Here is a 21,732-nt window from a genome sequence, read left to right on the forward strand (position 1 = left end):
TAGCTTATTTCAGTTTAGCCACTATACTCCCTCTTATACACTGTATTTGGGATGAATTAAAATGTAAATGAGAAGTTGAAATTTTCAGCATCCTATCCTATGTAAAACTCTACATTTGAAACAATTTAAACAGTATTTAAATATATAGTGTTCTAGTGTAGAGGCATAACTCTTGTGTGTGTTGTGTGTCCACTTTATATTTGTGTGTGTATATGTTTGTAAAAAGAGGAGTGTGTTTTATTGGATGAGTATAGTTGGAATAAAATACAATCCCCTTGTCAGTCTAATATAAGCAATTACCCCTCCCTTGAAACCTTTTCTCTCACATCACCATGATCATGGTTACAAGACTATTTACTTACAAATTTTAAAAAAACTCGGTGAACTTGAGAATTGCATCTCCTGCCTTCAAGTGGAGTAGTTCAGTCACTCAGACAGCAGAAATATGAAATTTGTGTAGTTTCATGCTTCATCCTAGATGCTATAAAAACTCTTGTTTGTTCTCCTTAGTTCTACCAGACACAAGCATCCAGTTGCATGTCAAGCAGCAGCCCTGGATAACGAAACAAGTTCTGACACTGGAGCAAGAGAGAGGCAGCAGCATTGGGGTTTTGGTGCTGCAGGATAAACTCTGAGATCCACAGGGAAATCTAAATGGTGTGTTTTTCTGTTTACCTTCAGGTGACAATGTCCAAATGCTGCAACACATCACTGAGCGTCTGTTACAAAAACTCCTGTCACGAAGAATAAAAATGGATGGATGAATAATGGTCAGGCTGGACCTTCTGCCTCCTGCCAGCAGGACTGAGCAGAGATTTAAAAACAGCTTGTAAGCAATATGCAGCCAATCTAGACCTATCTAATTAGACCTAGAATCATCAGCATTACACATACATCAACTTACCTCAATAGAGACAAGGGACTTGCTGGTGTTTCTCAATGGACTCGGTTTCATCAACTGAAGTCAGTTGAAGCATTACCTGTGTCACAATCTGTTTTTCCAACTAAAGCCACTGACAGCACTGAATAGGTTATTTTTTCCTTCTTAAAAGCTTGCATTTGAATTTAATTGAAGAAGTATGATTAAGTCTACCCTTCTCCATATAGAAAAAGAATGTTTCAAATTAGGACACGCTCTAAAATATTTTGAATGTTTTCTTCAACTAAGACTCTACCATTTATGAAAGAGATTTTTGTTTTGATCAAATGAGTAACAAAAAACATAACAGCAAATACATCCTAATAGATGAAGGAACAGGATTTCCCTTTTTTATTTTCATTCACTGCCACCTCTTTCTACATCTGCCTTAAAGATCAGCGTTTCAGTATTTCCATCAACTGCAAAGCAAGGACAATTCAAACATGTGCAAACAGAGATTAACATGCTGGGCACAGTGGGTCACCCATCCTGAAAGGCAGAGATTTACCTACATTGTCCATTTTTGTCTCCAGGGTATAAAAAGTGTGGCTTCAAGGGGAAGGAATGGAGGGAGGGAGAGAGGGAATGCAGGAAGGGAGGGATGCTCAGCATTAAATGCCAGTTTCTCAAAGAGAAGTCGCCTTTCATGATAAAGTCATCTGCAAAAGCTGTGCAGCCAAGAAACCTTGTATTTGTCTCCTGTGTAATATACTCCACATCAGCAAATAATTTCTATCCAAATGGATATATCCAAATCAAATGTTGTGGCAGAAAAACTGCCCTCTGATGAGGCATCCTGATCATTTAAAAAAGACAAGAGGCATTTTTGTAAAGCATCTGGTGCTACCATGATTCTTTCAGTGCTTCTTCCAGAAGGAAGAATCTTCCAAAAATTATTTCACTCCTTTTTTTAAACTGAACTTGGTGTAACCCTTTCAGGTTACTTTGAAGAAAAATGTTGAATCAATCCACATTCTAAAATGCCTCAGAAAGAAGCAAAATCCCAGCAGTAAATCCACCTAATTAAGTGAGGGTGTATCTAGCCCATAGCTATTATCGCTTCTCAGCTTAATATTTTTAAACACCCTGTATGTGGAGCAGGCAGTAAGCTCTTCTCATTATTTCTCAAATGAAGCTGAGTAGATCTAACCCAAATTATGGCAAGATAAACCAGACAACTTAAGTGATGAAAATTGTACTTTTCCCTCTGCTTTAGGGATGCTTCTGGCTCATCTGTCCTCTGATCAAGGTGAGCCTGATAAAGCTGAAAATTACACTGTGTGACTGGATTGTATGAGATTATCTTTCCCCTGAGAAGTGATTTATTTTAGTAACTCTTAATGAATAAGAAACTTTCTGCTCCAACACGCCGCTCTTCTTATGTGGGCATGGTTCCTTATTGCTTTGAGTGAAAGATCACATAAAAGAAATGGAGAATCTGAGTGGCTACATCTTCTTCATGGTTCAAAGACAATTTTGTGTTATAAGATAGACCTTCAGGGACCACTGGTTCCATAAAAAGTGAAAATTAATGGCATCAGTTTGTGGGCTTAACTGCAAAAGTCACTGGCATATCTTCCACTTTTTGAGTGTGAGGAAAGTCCAGTTTTGGTTTTGAGGGATCTTGCTTTGTAGAATTTGGAGCTTCTCGACCTTTAGATGATTCCAGGAGATGTTGCATGTTAAGTCTGAAAATAAGGCGAGGATCTGGTCCAGAAAGGGATGGGCAGTTGCAGCTCTCTCTTATTTTAAGAGCCTGTGAACACATAGGAAAACAAATCAAGCTCATTCAAATAGGAAAAACAGGGAAGGTTTCAGTCAGTGACTTTGGCTTTCCAGTCAGGTTTGCATTTGCACATTGGTTAGTATAATAATGAGCCTGAATTGTTACTGAACAATTTCTCAACAAAACCCAAGAATTTGTGTGACAAAATGTAGCATTATGATAAAGCAATGGGAAAAATGAAGAGTGAAATTATTTTCTCACACTGATCTCCAAGAATGGATACCCTAAAAAGTACAACATAATTAGACAGGAAGTTCTCCAATGTTTTCTGTGGTACTTGTCTACATCAGTACCTTTGAATTTACATTTGCATATAAACTAAACTTTTTGTAGCCCTTTCAGGCTACTTTGAAGAAAAATGTTGAATCAATCCATATTCTAAAATGCCTCAGAAAGAAGAAAAATCCCAGCAGGAAATCCACTTAATTAAGTGGGGGTGTATCCAGCCCACAGGCTATTACTGCATCTCAGCTTCATATTTTTATATTTATATTTACATTCAAATGTAAATGAAAATGATTGCATCAAGAAAAAAAGGGCCCTGAATTTACTTCCTCAGATATGTTCTATTATTGAAGTAACTATATATAGATGTCTGACTCCAAAAAGGAGGAAAAATCTCCAAAAACATAATGGGCTTTTAACTGTTTGGCACAGAGATCCTGATGGTTCATCAGTGTAGTTAAAGTCCTGTTACACGAGTGAGCTCATCTCCAAGAAGCATTTGGAGTATTCAGAGTTTCCAAGTATTATGAGAAAATAATGTCATGAGAAAATAATGTCTTTATAATGTAACAATTTCTCTGGATAAAAAGATCATCAGTAAGAGACCAAACTAAGTTAGTCCTGTTCACTGAGTAAGTACCAATGCTTGCATTTTGCAAATAAGAAAGTAGGGGCACAAAGGAGCCAGAGAATCTCCCACAGAACCAAAATTCATTAGCACAATCACATTCCCCCCAGATCATCCTGCCTGGCTGGCAACCCAAGGTATGGCAGAGGATGAATCTCAAGTCTCAAAGGCACTGTGGAGAAATTGATACCGACCTGTTCAAAGTCAGCTGTTTTAAAGGATGTTTAAGTTGTGTTCATTGTCACAAAGCTGAAAATACCTTAATTAGACCACACAAGACAAGTGGCAGCTCCTGGGTTTGGCACACAACAACTGATGCAGTGCTTTGTAAGCAGCTGTCCACAGAACTATGGATCCTCCTACAATTCATTTAAACTAATTAAGAAAAGTAGATCCTATGTATCATACAGCAACATATTACATGTAGAACTCTAGAGGGTTCTACATCTCCACTGAGAACTACTTTTTCGAGATCTGCAAAATGAAACACCATGATCAAAACGAGTCTGATGGTTACCATTAATCAATGCTTACTGTGGTATGGTCACATTGGTTCAATATTATCTATCTTGGCCTCAATTAACAGCATAAAACATGGGCAGATTTACATCCAGCTCTGTTTTTAATCCTTTCATAGAAAAACCAGTTCAAATGTACATTTTATTCCACTTCATAACCACATATTCTTGAAAAGCAACGGCCAGACCTGTCCTGAGTTGTAGCCAGGTGCCCTCTGGCCAGAACTTGGGAATGTCAGCAGAAAACACGTTCATTAATTTGTTCTAGATGAACTAATGAGGAAGAAGAAAATAAAACAGTTTTCATAGCAGTCCTAGCATTGCATTGTAGACAGAACAGAATTTTTTAATCTGCTTTATATCCACTAGCTTTGTCTGAAACATCAGATCAAATATTCCAATACAGCTCTGCATAAGTATTTGCCAATCATTTTGAAACACTTTGATATTCTTCCATGGGAGGCACTTGGGAAACATCTTACTACAGCAGATTTTAAAACAGAAGAGCAGAGCTTCTTAACGATTTTTTATTTTTTTTGTATAAGGAGATTCCAGAACATATTTCTTCTCTAACTTTACTACACTGAACTGATAGAGTTTGCTGTAAATGGCTAGAAACAAACAGAGTTTAAAATTAATACATGGTTTTGCAAAAAGACACAGTCCAAAAATGTAGCAAGAGTTTCTCCAGTTGTTTCTGAAATGTAAAATTCAAATTACTGAATACACATGTCTGGATTAGGCATGGAAATATTGTTCCTGTCTAAGTTTTAAAAAATATGACTAAAGCTTTCACAGCTTGTTTTTCTACTTGTCCATGTAGTCACCAAATGTAACTGTACTGCTGAACACTCTTCTGCTTCAGTGACCAATTAATTTCTAAACTGACGTTTATGACAAACCAAGAGTTTTCTCCTGTTCTCTTCTAGAACATAAACTGCTGCAAGACTGCATTAATGTCAAGCAGTGTTATTCAAGGCAAATGGGAATATAAAGATTTAGACTGTATCCTGGAAAAGGCAACATAATCCTCTTTCAAACTAATTTAGCAATTTTGTATCTGGGTTTTCCTGGCTATACAGTGCCTGACCTATTTCCACGGTTTCACTCACCTTAAGTCCCAACAGCAAAGATAAAAACCAGTAAACATTTTTACCCTGTGGATGTCTGAGTTCTTGCTAGACATAAAACTGTGCAAAGGGGGTAGAAGGCAGTTAACTCCACACCATCACCTCACATGCTACTGAAAAACTACAGATACGGAAAGAAAAGCCATGTTAACTTGTCACCTCCCTGCTCAGGACAGCTGTAACTATACATTCCAGCCAGAGCAGCCACCTGCCTGCTTCTTGCTTCAGGAGATCCCAAATAAAACATCCAACCTTTGCTTGTAAGTAACAAAGGTGAAGCTGTTTTTCTTATCAATACAGTCACCTCCTGCAATGTTTGGGAGAGGGAAGGCAGAAGAATTAGGGAGATCTGCCTTATCCTATCACCTTCATGTAAAGCCTACCAGCTTCTGTAAAAACACAGAAATAAGTAATTTTTAGCTCCCAATATTCATCCTTTACACTGTCACAGACACCAGACTACCAGCTGGTCTCAAGCCCTTACAGTCTTAATGAAGTACCAGTAAAAAGATGATTAAAGGAATTGATAGACTTTACTGGATAGAAAAGAAAAGCAGCTTATATATAATGTTAATACTTCCAATCTTCCACTGATGTTGGCATAGGAAAGAAAAATTGTGACAAAATATTTAGTAACTTTTTAGGGAGGACAGAAATGCAGGTCAGTGGTTTTTATTATTGTTTCCATGTTGACAGGGCTTAATTAACACATTCTAGTACTAGAATTATCTGAAATAATGTTCATATCATAAGCAAAGGGCAAATATACCAACCCACTTTTGAAAAGGAAGGAAAATAAATGTATCTCCCATATCAAAAGGCAGCAGAGGAAAAAGTATTAACTACGCAAATATTAATAAAAATAATAAGCAGCCAATGTGGATTTGACAAAAACAGGTGTTGCCAAAGTAAACAAATTAACTTTTTTGACAAATTAACTGACCTAACAAGACAAGCAGTGCAACTGATATATCCCAGCTTATTATTGGTCTCTAAATGATCTCACTATGGCATTTCCACAAGAAAGTGGAAACAGAAGATACAGTAAATCAAAAATGGAATCTGAGCCAACAACATGATGCTAAAAAAGCAAATGTCACATCAAGATGAATTTTTGTATCACAGGCAAGGCTTAGTAGATAACCTTCTGCTTTATTCAGTTTAGCTCAGGCTTCCACTGATGTACAGTGCTGCATTTGAGCAGCACACTTGGAAACAGACACTGTAGCAAGTCAGAGAACATGGAAATAAAACACTGAGGTAAACCAGAAGATTCTGTAGCTTCTCTCTGGCACTACACTCCCACAGACTCTCTCTCCAGAACAATGGTCATTCTCTCGCCTTACTACTACTACTACTACTTACTAATCTTAGTTTAAGATTTATTTTTCTGAAAATAAAATGCATCTCTCCAGCCTCCATGCAGGAATTCCAAGATATTTCAGTTTCCTATTTAAGAATATACTCTGTTTTCCTGGTTCACAATCCAAACACCTCCCTGTGTGAGAGGGAATACTTCGAAAACACAGCAAATCTTTTTCCTCACTTTATTTCATTTCCAGGACAGCACCACTTTGTAACTGCTTATAGGTCTCTTGTTCACTGATTCCTCAGCATGGCTGTAGCTTCCAACTTGCTCAGAAAACCAGATGCAAGATGTTTAACACTCATTTGATTGGCTCTCAGTCTTTTCATTACTTGAAAGGGGTCCCTGAGATAGTTCCCCTTTAATTTACACTTCCTGAGACTGTTCTGTCATCTCATTGAGATGTGACATTTCATTACCCGAAGAAAAATTCTCACTTTATATGACCACATCTTATTGTGAACCTGCTTAAAGTCTGTAGAGAAACATTAGAGAAGTCCAAAAGCTTGTCCCTATTTGTCCCAGCCATAGTAGCTGGTCTAATAAGAGATGTATTGTCCTGAAAACTACTTCAGCTCCAAAACCAGAAGCATATGAAACCCAATAATGCTCATGATGGATCTAGCACTGAGTCTTAAGAAGTACCAGTTTCTTCACAGAGAGATACTTGAGATGAAATGGCCTTTTTTGATAATCTGGCTTCTCTCCTGGGCTCTGAGTATCTAATGGCAATTAATATCTGGTAAACATGCTGTTTGAAAGAGCTCAAAGCACACAAACAATGAAACAAAATGGGGCTGATACTGAGCAACAGTAAAAGCCAGGGATTCCCTTTCCATGCCTGTAATTCAGCCTGAAGGCAGCAGCTCCAAAAGAAGGGGAGCCAATGCTTCAGACAAGAAGCCTCCTCTACACATTTTCTTTCATCTTTGTTGCACTTTTGTAGTGCCAACCTCACTTGTCTTGTGAACTTGCTAAAAACAGGAAGCCTTCAGCCCCTGATTGCTCATCCCATTCCAAAGAATGCTTAAGGTAAAAGGCAAACAAAAACATCTCCCCTCAATTATCTTTTGAAAGATCTTTCCAGCCTCCACTGCTCTTGGAAGTGAGAGTAGCTGTAAAAAGATGAGGTTTGCTCCACCTGCTAAACTACGAGAGATGAGACAGAAATAACAGTTCTACACAGTTGCTCAGTTATTTAACTTATTTGCTCAGGCCTGGGGTAGAACATAAGAAGTAATTTACTTCATTACCTCTTTATAAGCCAGTCAACAACTATATGAAAATAAACGATCCTGAACCCTTTATGTTCAATCTAGGTAAAACTGAGGCTCCACAACAAAAAATCATTTTCTATTCAGCTGCTCAAATGAGTTAGAAAATCCATCAAAAACATTCTCCCAGCCTGCTTCTGCAAAGTACAGACTTTCTGTATATTAATTTGAAATATTCAGTCTAGCCGCTCTCCAGCCTCCTACCTCTAATGCTGACTTTGATTTATGCCATCATTTAGAATATTTACTGTATTCATTCTCATCAAAGGATTCATGAAACTCTTTTTTGCTCCTATGAAGTCAGCAAACACCTCAACATTTTAGTGCTCCCTCTACAAATAAATCTTCAGTTTCTTTACAGTTTGAAAGTGAGAAAGACTTAAAGTGACAGAGTTTATAAAAAAGAAAAAAAGAAATTACTAGCTGGCTATAAAAAAGGGTATTTCCAAACACAGTTTAGCTTGCTGAAAAACAATGTCACAGTGGAGTGCTTTAACACTCTATTTTATTTTTTTTTTTTTTGCTACAAAAGCAAGAGAAGACAAGAAAATGTAGGGATCCAACTTAAAAACTGCCTGCCCAAAATGGCAAAAAAATAAAGAGTGAATAAGACCTGTGACACTGTCACATCTATATCAAAAGGCCATTCAAAAGCAAAACTATGACACTTTGATCAAAAATCAGAAAAAGAAAACAAAACCACTTGAAATATAGTTACATTTTGTTTGTGTTATCTTACCTTTTCCTCATTTAATAAAACATTTAAGCTTGAAAGCTTTGCAATGGAGAATTTCTGTAAGGATATGCATGGTGCTATCAGAGTAAATTGCGAATCAATACCAAAGCAGCTAATTAATTAATTAATTAATATGAAACTACTTTTGGCAACTTTCCTAAGAGGAAAAGACACTTCCCTGAGCCCTGCTCACCTCTGGGATGAGGCGGTCCAAGTGCTCGGCTCTGTTTTCATGGGAAGGGTGTGTGGAGAGCCACTCTGGCAGCTTGGGCTGCCCCTGAATGGTTTCTGCCAATTCCATCTGCTGCCAAAAGACACTGCTGGCTCTGACATCCACACAAGCCTGTGAACAGAAGGGAAATGGAAACACCACTGTATGTTTAAAGCAATAAATGTACAGTCTAATTGATACTGAATTACAAGAGACATCTTAAATTTTAAGTCTCTAAAGCTTGTTTAGATGGTCCTCATACCTGACAGGAAAAAGCTGTTCCAAAGTACCTAAAAGTAACAAAAAATTCTGGAGCTATTCCTTTTAACAACTGTGCCTTAAAAAACTTACACCTGAATTAAGAAAATTCAGGAGAAAGAAAAGGTTTACCATTTCTGGCATATACTTGCTCTTTAAAAAGAAAGCTCAGCTGCAAATTTTAAGTTATATTTACTAAAACAAATTAATCATCTCCACAGATTTAGGCAAATTTATAGGACAAAATTGAGAGTTAAAAATACTGACAAAAATACAAAAATTCATACTTAAACCTAAAAGTAACTGGATATGTTTTCCTGTAATTGATTACATGGCCTTTCGTGGGTGATCTGTGGAATCCATGACACAATAAAACAGTAATTCTGTAGAATTCCTGACTCTCTTCAAGAAGCATATATTTAACCATAGAAAGTCATAGAACAGTAACTTTTAGAATTACTTTTGTGTATCACCACAGACTTCTCTATTTCTATATTTAAGTAGAGAAGAAAAATAAATAAGATTTCTTACACTGACTTTTATTTGCAAAGAGAAAAAAGGGACAAGTCGTCAGCAGATAAGAAAATTCTTCCCATTACCCATCCTGGGAATGGATGTGGTGCTTTATCCTTTGAATTTATTTATTTAAATTATTATTATAAAAAAGTTATCTGCACAAGCAGAGAAATGCTCATATGTCACTTCACTTATTTCTTTCTCATCTGGCCCTACTTTTTCAGCATTAGAAAGCAGTGAGCACAAACACAGCAATTACATTTTTTTTAATGGATTGTGTCACTCCCTTAGACAACTTCAAATTACAAATGCAGTTTTAATCCCAGAATCAAAGTTAATTTATAAACCCTTCCTTAAAGAAACATTAATATTTATTAAACGGAAATTTTGCTTATGAAATATTAACACTAGATGGTGCTGCTCTCACTGGAATCTCACACCTAAGTCTACAGCACTTAGCCAGGAATCAAAGAGTTGGTTCAGTTCCTTTAATATAGAATTAAATTCTACAGGGGAAAAAAAGTAACTGAAAAAATAAACTATGAAAAAATACTGAGCAGCTTCTGACCAAATTTTTGTCTGCAGCAAAGCTGTATTGTTGTTATGGCTGTATTTAGCTTAAATCTTTAAATCTTAGCATATAATTAAATCCTACTTATGGAAGATCCCTATTTAGAGTTCTCCTGTTTCTAAATACATGGACTTTTCTTCTAATAGCAATAAACTACACAGAAAGGAGACTGTGCAGGTAATGCACAACTTTACACACTTCAATATTATTACATATGATTAGCCAGAATGACTTTGTCTTTCCCTAAAAACTATTTTATTTCCCACCACTTCGTAAAACTACATCTCTTCAAAAACTTACAGTTTTCCTCCATATGAAAAATAAAACTCCCTCTGATTGTAACAGAAACTGAAAAATGTCTGGTACTTATTTTTTTGCTAATTTTATTTCTATTGCTAATAAAAAAAAATCAGTTGTAGTTACCTTTGCAGCAAACTGAAGTCCCACTTTATCAGCTTCAGCCTCCAGGGTTCTGCTGTAGGGTCTATCAAACATGAACTGCAAAGAAATGCATCAAAGTCCTGTTCCTTGGTTTGGAATGTGTACAAAGATAGAGTTTCAGAGCTGTCTTTTAACCTTCTCATAAGAAGTGGGGTTTATCTATCATGCTCACATTGCATGTGATCAGTATTAATTTTCTTAATATAATCTCTAATTCCTTTATATGTAACTCATTGATCCTGTATTCAGTTGAAATTAATTCAAATTAGATATATTTTCATGGGCACTCTCAGCAGCCAATCTCATTTTGCAGCAACTGAAAGCTAAATACCAACTTTTCACCTGATTTTTTTCACTTCACTCTTTCACTGACATTAAGATTTTTCTTGCAGCAGCTGTATGTAAAAAATTCCAGTGGTTCCCTAAATTTTTATGATGTCTTTCAGCCTGGTAACATTTATTTTTTATGGCAAACTGTCCATAATACGGAATATAGCCATAAATATTTGCATGCAGAAATCACTCCTTTGCCATGACTGTCCCGAACACAAGCTGCAAATTGCCCTTGAGAAATCAAACTAGAAGACATAAAGCTGACCAAACTCGTCTCCCATTTTTCTAGAGCATTAACACACACTAAGAGACAGTGGTGGTTTTCTCAAATGTAGATTTGGACAGCCTTACCCTAGTCTGTCACCTTATAGTAAATGCAAATCAGGACTTGTTTAAACAGCCTGCTCCTGCAGAGATAAGGAATCTGTCACAACATCCTGGTTTAGTCATCCATTAGGAAATGTGAACTGAAGAATGGCAAATGTGCAAGGTTAGAGAAGAGAGAAAGGTTTATCAGCTCAAAAAGGTTTTATCGGCTCTTTATCTGGCTATAGAAATTTGTCCTCCTTAAAAGTTTCAGGGGAAAAAACCACCAAAAACCAGACAATAAACCACAAACCAGTTTGAAATTAAGAGCACCAAAGAAGTGGTCCAGTCCCCTGAGTAAATAAAGGTAGTTGTAACTTTTTGCTGTTTTCCAAAGTAGTACTGATAATTTTTCTTTCTAAAGTCAAAAATAGAAGCCAACTAAACTTTGCCTTTAAAAGTCAAACATGCTGGTTTAGAATTAAGCAGAGATCAAGTCACTCTCTAAATCCTTAGTTTCCATACAGACCTTAAACACTGCAATTATAAATATATTTTTTAAATCCTCTGATGATAAAGTAATTCCTTGAAGTGGAATACATGTTTTTATTGCCTTGAAAAGTGCTCTAGGTCTGTTGGTACACATATATTCACTAAACAGCAAAGAAACCCTTGGCTAGTCTGTCATATATTCCCATAGCACCATTTCCTAGTTAGACAGATAAACTATTTGATTAATTATTAAACATTTTTTAGACAGGAAAATTAGATTGGTAACCTGGTAAAAGAATCCTGAGGTATCTAACATACAGTGGTATTCATCAGCTACTCAAAAATGAAATAGTTTAAAAAATTTTTTGTGAATGTGCTGGAATGAAAAATTAGAATTTCAAACTCTGATCTAAAATCCTTGTCAGAAATTGGAAACAAAAAAGATGATGGATTTTCAATTGATTTTTCAAATCAATTATCAGAGCTGCCTGTGTATGTTGAAGAAAAGGGAGTTCCAGGGATGTTGACTACCCAAAATCACCAGTTTTCACATGAAATATAAATCTTATAGTGTGAGGTGGACAAGAAAAGGGTATGAAGTACTGCACCTGTACATACTGGTGTGTGGGGCATGAGTAAAACTCAGTCGTGCTAGGTGTTATTCCAAGAATAACTCCTAGGCTTTAGTTCCCATATAAAATAACTGCTGCTCTATAACAAAGTCAATATGCTTCAGTGCAGAAATACATGTTTAAGGAACAACCCCAAATAAATGTCATAAGAAAAGTTAACAATTTATTAAGGAAAGAAAACCCATTAGCTTTGGGGCAAAGGCAGAACTGGAGTTCACATGCCCAAAGGCCTACAAAGGATCACTGGAAAACACTTAGAGTCAATAATAAAAAATACACAATAGTCGGCAGGTCAAAAAGTCAAGCCTCTAAGGACATAAGGGAAAAACAAATATTGAAACTGAAGCAAGTACCACAGCATGGCTTAAGTAACCCTTTCACAGAATGGGATGCTAAAGCTTTAAAAAGCAAAATACAGTTATAGAAGAAGAGGAACATCCTGAGAAAATGTGCAGAACGATTCACTTCCATGTAAGCACAACAGGCAAATACTGAATAAGGGAAACAGACACTGCACTCCTGGGTGACTAAAAAAACTAAATTTTCTATTCAGCTTCTTCAGTCTATGGGACGAAAGCTTTGCAAGTATTTATCACTTCAACATTACTGGAGTTTGATCAGCCTTTTAAACCAGGACAGTATCCCATAGATGATGCTTCCTTTGCACAGGACTTGGAGTTTAAACCCAGATTCCCTTTCCAATCTAAAGCACAGTTCCAATCCATGATGCCAAAATACCCATTCTCTGTGGGGAGGAGAAGAGATGCTGACAGGGAGTTGAATCTTGCTGTCTAAATTATGAGCAGTCTCAGGATTCGTTCACACTTTGTTTTTGCCAAATTCAGCTCTTCAAAATGCTGGCTAGCATTCACCAATGTATTGGTTTCTTAGCTACTTGTGCAAATATCCAAGCTCTTTAGAGATAATTTATGTTCAGAATCCACACATCTACCCATTAGCATAAGAACTACCAAAACAGATTGGTTATGTTTAATTTCATGTTTTTGACGAACTGGGGGAAATCTCAGGAAAAGCATCAAGTCAAAGAAATCGAAGAGATCTTTCATTTTAATTCAGATTCCAGTTTTATGATCTAAGCAAATTTCTATTTAAAAACCATATTTTTTTAAAAATAAATGGATCAGTGACTGTCCAGAGAGTAAATTAAACTGCTGAAGAAAACTGGCACCAGAAAGCCTCTAAATTTTACTTTGCTGAAATATTTTCTGTCTGAAATGATTATTTTAGTAACTTGCACGATAGCATGGTTTATATAAAGGGTGCTTAGATTCTCAATTTTTTAATCTTGGAAACCATTCTTACCACTAACAATATATTTTACAAATTCCATATATTTTATTTGGTTTAGGAAGAATTTAACAACTACTTAAAATAAAAATGTGGCATTTTACCATAGACAACTTTAAAGGGCAAGTTACCTTTCTAAAAGACAATCATCTGTCTTAATTAGCAAGCAGGTTCCTGCAGCCTGTGCAACTAAATCCAGTCATTTAGGGAAACCCAAAGTTCTTCAACATGACAAATGAAAATCAGCATCAACTAAAGCAGAATCACATTAATAAAAACATCTCTCATTCCATAACAGAACCAAATATTAATTTTTGCTTATGTTTTGCCTCTTGCCTTTTCCCCCAAACTTACTATTTAGTGTAGCAAAAGATCAAAAATATCTTTCCAAGGAAATCAGGAAGGACAATAGAAAACGTCAGTCTTACCTCCTGCAATTTGCTCTGAATCCACTGGCCAACAACTGCCAAACTATCACGAGGACAGATGGCCCAAATCATAGTGAGAAAGATGAGTGAGAGAAAATCCAAGAAGTGAACCAGGCTGGCTTTCTCTGCCTGCAAACAGAAATTGTCCCATTTTCATGCCTCACTGTCTGACATTTCTTCAGAACATAACAGAATTTGGAAACTTTAAAAATCACTGATTTGGGTTTGTTGGGTTTTTTTTCCCTGTAGAGCCACAGGAACAGGGCAAGCACAACATTCTCTACTCGTACCAGAAAAAAAAAAAATAAAAAAAAATAAAAATCTCCAGTTGGATACAAGCTACTTTCAGGCCAGAATTCACATAAGCTGCATAAATACAGCTGGAACCTATACACTCTGCCTATCAGCCTCTCCAAGAGATTCAAAGCTTGAGGTAGGATGGAGGCAACAAGCAGAAAAAGTTCTTCAGTAAAAAGGCCATGAAACACCTCAGTGCAAATGAAAAATCTACAAAAAGAGCTCAAAGACTGTTCTTTACATTAATTTGAGAAGAGATAAGACATCACTGAGGATCACTAATGGGATAAGGGGACAGTATGCATTATGTATTTATCTTTTATTTTCTGCTGCTTTCCTTTAAGTTCAGAATCCAAGATATTATTCTGTTTTCCAGAGCTGTATTTGACATTGCAACAAATTGATCAGAGCATTTACAAGGATCATGCAATACTTCTCTCTGTGCCAGCTGGGTGACACAGATTCCATTCAAACAAGTTAAGTCCTTTTTTATTATCAGAAACATTTTTTTAGAAGTTTGAAAGGTTGGTTGGCTGAACCAAGGCCAAGAAACCATGATGTGAACTGTTGCTCACCCAAAATCATATAAGAATGAAGCTCTGGGTATTCTCAAATTTGACATTCTAAAACTGTGTGCTACAATAATAACAGTAGCAAGTATTCAAAGATACTTTCAAAAAGTGTATCCACTTCTGCAGGTATTAACAATTTTAGGAGTAACAGAGTTGCTGAGTACCTCCAGTTCTTTTTGTCTGTGCTGTTAGAGAGGGATCTGCAGAGCAAGTTCTAAATGGCTCTTGGAAGTGAGTCATAATCCACCTGTACAGCTGTGAATAAAGCCCTGGCAGCCTTTGTGTTAACAGGGACTACTACAGGTCTTCTGACAGTTATTAAGTACTACATGAATAATAAGGATCTACTGCAACAGACTACTCATTTCAAACTCAATTTTGCATTAATTACATAGAGTCACACTGAAAACTTGGTTGGTAATGATAGGGAAAATCATAACTAGAGTAATTAGAATTAATAATTTAAGAATATTAGACAGCTTTCTTTAAAGACTTACTGCATGTTCCAGCACAGCATGAGCTATTTCATGTCCTAAAATAAATGACAGCTGATGAATATCGGAAACTGCATCCAGTAACCCAGTAAAAACAAACACTTGACCATTCTGCAAAGAGAATAAAAATTAAGTGGGAGATATATCAAGTGCTGTTTCAATACTATTAATTTTTCATATGGTATACAACTTACTGGAAGCACAAAAGCATTTACACCTGGTTCATCCACCACATGGATAACCCACTTGAGAGCTGAGACTTGGGGGACATCCTTGTTGCTTTCAGACAAATGCCCAACAACTCTCTCCACGACCTGGTAGCGTGCATCTGTCTCAGGTAACATTTGATTTTTGAACTGCTCCATCCACTGAAAAAGAATTCATTGGTCCTAATTTTTAAGATGGACAAATGTATATAAAACGTAATTTGAAAATATTCTTGTACTTGTTCTCTGACAGACGGGAATATGGATACATTTGGATATGGCTTATCAGGTTTCACTTTAAAACAGGAAATCACAGAAATCAAAATTTCAGGGACTAATTCAATGGACCAGAAATAGTTAAGAATGTTTGCTATGTGCATGTTATGTGCTTTGTAACCATTATGCTGTAACCATGTGCTGCATATGGAAAGGGAATTCTGAAAAAGGATGGGAACAAGAGGAGGAGGTAACAGATGAAGGGACTATACAGGGTTCTGAGCATGAAGTTCAAAACTCATTGAGGACACTACAAGGTTTGTTTGCCCATCTCATTAACAGGACCACCTCATCACTAAAAAAAGCAACAGTTTTTGAGTACTTTCAGTTTCTTATCTAAAAATCTTACCATATCATATTCCATCTGTGACAGTTCCCTAAAATGCTCTTTGCCAAACACCAACAGTCGAGCTCGCCCAGTGATGGGTGTCTCCTCCAAGTGGGTAAAATAAAACATGACAAACACGACTCCTAAACTGCTGACACCCAGCAGGATCTTCCATTTGTTTTTTCTTGCACTTTCTTTGAAGAGTTCCCTTTTATTAGGAGGAAGTGCCTTCCACCAATTCCTTATGCTCCTGTAAGACAGAAACAGTGCTAACATAGGACATAGTTGAAAAGGGATTTGTTGTTGTTTTTTCTATTACAGCCTCATGTCAGGTAGGATCTTATAGGGCTTATACTGTAATTGGCTTCCACCCCACTTGCATTTCTTCCCTCCCACAGGAGAAGAAAGAATGCCTCATAGTGTCTTGGTTCATCTCCCTCTACCACATGTAAATGAGAAGGAAAAGAGCAAAAAAATATATCTAGCACCTCTGATAACAGGAAAAAAAATCCTCTTGTTGAGCAAACCGTCAGTCAAACAGCACTACAAACACACCTGCCATCTTTCCCACTTTGCCTGATGGTTCTTGCACTGAGAGGAAAGTAACACAGTATTTTACCTGCCAAGAATGATGGCAAATAACTTCTGAGCTGGCTTCACAATAATCCAGAAAAGAGGAACTGGTGCAGCCTGCAGTGATGGTGATGTGTGAAAAGACCTGTTGATCTGAATGTTCCAGGCAGGAAAGTGACATGGAGGTTGCCCTACAGAACTGATCTGGAAGGATTGGATCTTCTCCGTCAGGGACTGAGAAGACTGGGAGCAAAACCTTCCCAAACTATGGTGTGCATTCCTGTACACTTCTGTATGTGGGATATCCAAAAGGCATCTCAGTCCTTTACCAATGATGTTTCTATAGAACTCAGGATTCCCAGTCAAAAAACAGTTTCTAGCATTTCCACTGAAATCCAACCATTGGCATCTATTTCTGTTACCCTGAGTTCGGCACCATTCTGAGTAGGACCTAGAGAGATTATTGCATTTCCCCTGCTTGCACAAAAAAGCCAAATGAGACAAAATACAGTTCCTGCCCGGCAGCTTTAGACCACAGATGATATTCATAACTTCTTTGGTTGGTTGCCCTGAAACAAAGGGGGAAAAAAGAGCAGACTGGTATTAAGAAGCCCACCCAAACAAGAAACTCTGCATCGTTATTTCATTTTCCCCCAAGAATAGTATGTATTAGTTTATCAACATCTGCATTACACAAAAAAAGGTCACAGCCACAACTGCATTTGGTTACAGTTGTAAGACATCAATCTGCTTCCAACTGTGAAAAATATCAGTATCTTGCATCAATGAGAATAAAACAAGGTGTGATTAATTTTTCTCCTTTTATTATCCCCAGACCAGAGTGACTGGAGGTGTCTCTTGCAGGTCATCACCTTTCCACGCTGGGCTGCTGCCCACCGATGCCATTCCTCTATATGAGAAAACCAGGATCTGTGAGCACATTGCTCGTACGAACCAAGTCTCCGCCAGCCGGGAGCCTCTGGCTCACGGACATGGAAATGCCTTGGCACGGACAAGACTCGGGCCCTCCCACCCGAGGGGCCCTGCCGCCGTCCTTTTCACCCTCTGGCTCCGATCGCGGCATCTGCTTCTCCCCCAACCCCACTACCCTCGTGGATAACCGCGATTTTCGTGGCTGATGTGAGGAGCCGGGAGTGGGGAATGAGGGAGACGAGTCACTGTGAGGCGCCCGCCCGGGTAATGGCGGGCGGGGAGGCGGGGGACAGCTCCGGCCGCCTCACAGCTGCGCGTCCCAGGGACAGGGAACGACCTCCTCCACCGGGCTCCCCTACTCACCACCGCGGAAGGCGGCGGGGCGGCGGAGGGGCCGGACCGCGGAGCCGGTGTCGATACGGAGCCAGGGCGGATAGCGGGAGGCGGAACGGGCGCCGCTGCAGCGGCCGCCGGGGCCCCGCGTCCCTTCTCTCAGGCGGGGCCGCCGCGGTTCCCGTTCCCGCCGCTCCCCTCAGGCGGCGCCCGCCATTTTGTAGCAGCGCGGGGAGCAGGAGCGCCCCTCATCAGGCGCATAGCCCTCTCTCCTGGGCGCCTTAACCCTGGCATTGCCCGCGGTGTTTCCGTGTCATGTGGTTGTAAAATGCGGAATATGTCAGGATTATTTTAAATCAGGGCGTTCTTTGATTGTTCTGTGATGTAAGATCTTTGCATGCTTTCAAGCCTAAATCAGTGGAAGAGGCAGCAGCCAGCTTCCCCCAGTCAAAGACATCCGGGAACTAAGGAGGTTTAAGGATGTAGCAAATCAAGGTTTCGATGTATATCTATGTATACATTGCTACTCGTCAGAGTACTCAAAGTTTGTGTACCCTATAGCTGAACTATAATCATTATAATAATAAAAATAATACCTATAAGTTAAAAAGACCCTGCCCAAGTGAAGACCCTTTCCCTGAGCATGTATAGAAGTCAGGTGGGGCTTTGTAACTTGTATGTAAATTAGTACACAATCATAATAGAAGGGCTGTGCTTGGAAAGTTACTAACTATGAATTCCTGCATATAAATAAAGGTCAGAAAAGTCTGGTGGTCCTGCTTGATTTGTGGACTCTTGAGAACTGGAGTGCACTTCTGAAATAAAAGTATCTCAAGTGTGTAATTATTGCCTTGTTGCACACTGGGTAACAATCCCATTTTGTGGGCAACAACCTCATGTGGCTGAGAGCGGCCCTGAGTCGGGACCTTCTCACTTTAACAACTCCCTGAAAGTAATTTGGAGCCAGGTGTGGGTCAGTCTTTCTCCCAAGTAACAAGTGCCACGACACGACAAAATGGCCTCAAGTTGTGCCAAGGGAAGTTCAGGTTGGACATGAAGATCAATTTTCTCACAGAAAAGATGACTAAACATTGGAGTGGGCTGCCCAAGGAGGGGTTCAAGGAACGACTGGATGTGGCACTCAGTGCTCTGAGCTGGTTGACAAGGCTGGGATCTGTCACAGGTTGGACTCGATGATCTCAGGGGTCTTTTCCAACCTGACTGATGCTGCAATTCTGTTTTTGGGGACCTGACATGGGAAGTGGTTCCTGCTGCCAAAGGGCTGGTGACACTCCTGGGCAGGGAGCAGTCAGATCTGCTGCCGTGGTAGGAGCATGGGTGATGTTTTTCCCAAGAAAATGGCAAACTGCTAACTTAACGTGTAGCTCTTGTCTTACTCCTCTGGCTGACAAGTACATCTGGAGCGATGTAACATGAAAAACAGGTTATTTGCTGAGGGAGGGTGAGGCTGGGATGTGTGGTAATGGCAGGGCTGTGCAGGCTGCACATAAGCCCTAGTGTCTTGAATGTAAATAGAGGCCCTGTCGTTGTGGAAGGTAAAGAAACACAAATCTTTGCTTCCAGAGCCACATCCTCTGTGAATGAGCACAGCTGCGTATTGTTTAGTGTTTGTTGAGGTACTCCTTATTCGAACGTTTTTTTATTACCAGAGCCCTCCTGGGACAGTTCTTAAGCATTGATGTTCATTGACAAGGGAAATACGTAGTGACCAGTTGTTGTACTTCAAGCCAAGAAGGAACTTTATTTAGTGATAATCTTATAATTTCCTCTGACACAATTCCTTTAAGACCTGCCCTCCATTATCATAAGAAGCACAAAGAATAAATCTGTCAGTCAGTAACACGGCATTAATTTTTGTGACTGTCTGCTCCAGTCACAAAACCAGCTGAGCTGTAGCAGCGGAAAAGCACTTTGTCTAACCCAAGGCTTGTGTGTGTCCCAGCTGTCAAGAAATGAAGAACTGAGATGAAAGCCCTCATAATGTCCTTATTAGACTTCATTTTTGCTTACTTTTATTGTTTTCTCTATCTAGAATTCTCCATTCCTAAGCCATTAAAGCCTTCTACCACTTCTTCTGTTATTTTTCCACTTCAGTGTCTCCACTTTTTATTGAGTCTGCTGAAAACATACTGGTTTGCAGTCTTGTTTTTCTTCTTTGCATGTTTCTTTTTTACAATTATTTGTTTCTCCAGTGCATTATTTAATTCTGTCTGCATAGATGATATAGAAGCTATTTCTGCATTCCTGACTGGGCTAAATTCTTCTTAAAATCAATGAATGTTTTGAGTGTGCAAGGATGGGGCTAAAAGTTGTGTTCTACATTCTGCACTTTTAAAGCTTCCCCAAGTATCGTTGCTTGCAATTAAAGCTTCAAAGCAGACAAGTAGCAAATACAGCACAGGTAATTATAGGATCTATAAAATACCAGTGCTAAATATATCTCTAGATGAAAATCTGGTAAACAGTTGAGCAATTGGAAAGTTGTAGAGTGTTTTTTCCTCTAAATAGATGTGTAGTGGAAAAAAACATTCTAACTTGTAATTTATATTATTGCTTGTCTTGAATTTTAATGAAGACATGTTCATACAACTTGTTTTTTCCTTGAGGAAATAAAATAGAATATTCTATGGTAAAGAGAGGTAGATTAAAACAGTTTTGTAGTTGAGTTTTTGGTTACAAGCCTCATCTCTTCTACAGAAAAATACTGTAATTCTCATTTCAGAAGACCAGTAAAAAAATTTTAAATTTTTAAGATGCAGAAGACCTGTTTAGAGGTCATAAGTAATTTCCTAAATACAATTAAACAATTAACACCTTAACAGTTACAATTTTCCTGCGTGGCTATGTCCATCAATGTTTGTGTATCTCTTTATATAAGTAGTTCAGGACTGAATGAGGTTTTTATATGTATTACTCACACAAGCAAATGCCAAATCAAATAAAAGTAATGGAATGTAGTTTGACTCTGAGTATAAAAAGTATTTTTCTGTGCTTGGTATACAGATATTTCTGTATTTGGTGCTGAAGTCTCTCTCTCTGCTATCAATTTTGATCATCACAATTAAAAAGTTGTTAAAATATACAGTCTTCAGCTTTAAATTAAAAAAACCTCACCATGAAACATTAAAATATTGGGGTTTTATATAAATCCAAGGAAAAACTAATTATTAATTGATAGTATTGTAATTCAAGTTTCAGTGCAATTCACTTCTGCTCATGAATGCTGGGATAAAATCTTGGCCAAAAAAATATACTCCGTCACCCTCTGCAAGTCAGAAATTTGACTTAATTCCACTTAGTCTGTTTGGCAAGTTGAAATATCAGGAGTTCACATTCATTTAAAAGGTCAGACAATGTGTTTCATTAATATCAAGATTTCTTCCAAATGTTGTGCACTAGAATAACCTACCTTCATCCACTGAGTGTGTTTTGTACTATCCTTTGCCCTCCCCTTCCCCACTGAGAGATCAGTTAGAAGACACTCTTTAAGAATTTAATAGGTATTAACTTTTGCTGCATATTATCTCTGTTGTTGATGTTCTTAAAAAAGTAGATTTAAAATCCAGAAAAAGAAGTTACTGAACCAAAGAGAAGTTTACTGTAAAACTGTTCCTCTAAAAG

The 21,732-nt window shown here is 38.1% G+C and overlaps 1 protein-coding gene across 1 annotated transcript; it reads right to left on the reverse strand.

Moving 5' to 3' along the window:
* Positions 1 to 1,240: 1,240 nt before the first annotated feature.
* OMA1 (OMA1 zinc metallopeptidase) lies at positions 1,241 to 18,241 on the reverse strand. Its single transcript, XM_005521204.3, has 9 exons — positions 18,121 to 18,241; positions 16,871 to 17,393; positions 16,273 to 16,501; positions 15,636 to 15,809; positions 15,445 to 15,552; positions 14,079 to 14,207; positions 10,562 to 10,636; positions 8,776 to 8,925; positions 1,241 to 2,675 (listed from the first exon to the last, which is right to left on the reverse strand). Exons 2-9 carry the CDS (start codon positions 17,371 to 17,373, stop codon positions 2,457 to 2,459), a joined length of 1,587 nt encoding a protein of 528 aa, XP_005521261.2. The 5' UTR covers positions 17,374 to 17,393; positions 18,121 to 18,241; the 3' UTR covers positions 1,241 to 2,456.
* Positions 18,242 to 21,732: the final 3,491 nt, after the last annotated feature.

This window comes from Pseudopodoces humilis, chromosome 10 (genome assembly GCF_049639895.1).
Source record: "Pseudopodoces humilis isolate 2021_Gansu_Grassland_sample_001 chromosome 10, ASM4963989v1, whole genome shotgun sequence".
Lineage (NCBI taxonomy): Eukaryota > Metazoa > Chordata > Aves > Passeriformes > Paridae > Pseudopodoces > Pseudopodoces humilis.

Excerpts from the sequence above, each read along its gene's own strand:
- OMA1 (XM_005521204.3), bottom strand. The coding sequence starts at position 17,373 with ATGAATATCATCTGTGGTCTAAAGCTGCCGGGCAGGAACTGTATTTTG. Across the intron at positions 15,810-16,272 it reads CACAGATGGAATATGATATG|TGGATGGAGCAGTTCAAAAA; the intron begins GTAAGATTTTTA and ends ATTCTTTTTCAG. Across the intron at positions 10,637-14,078 it reads TTCAGAGCAAATTGCAGGAG|TTCATGTTTGATAGACCCTA; the intron begins GTAAGACTGACG and ends ATTTCTTTGCAG.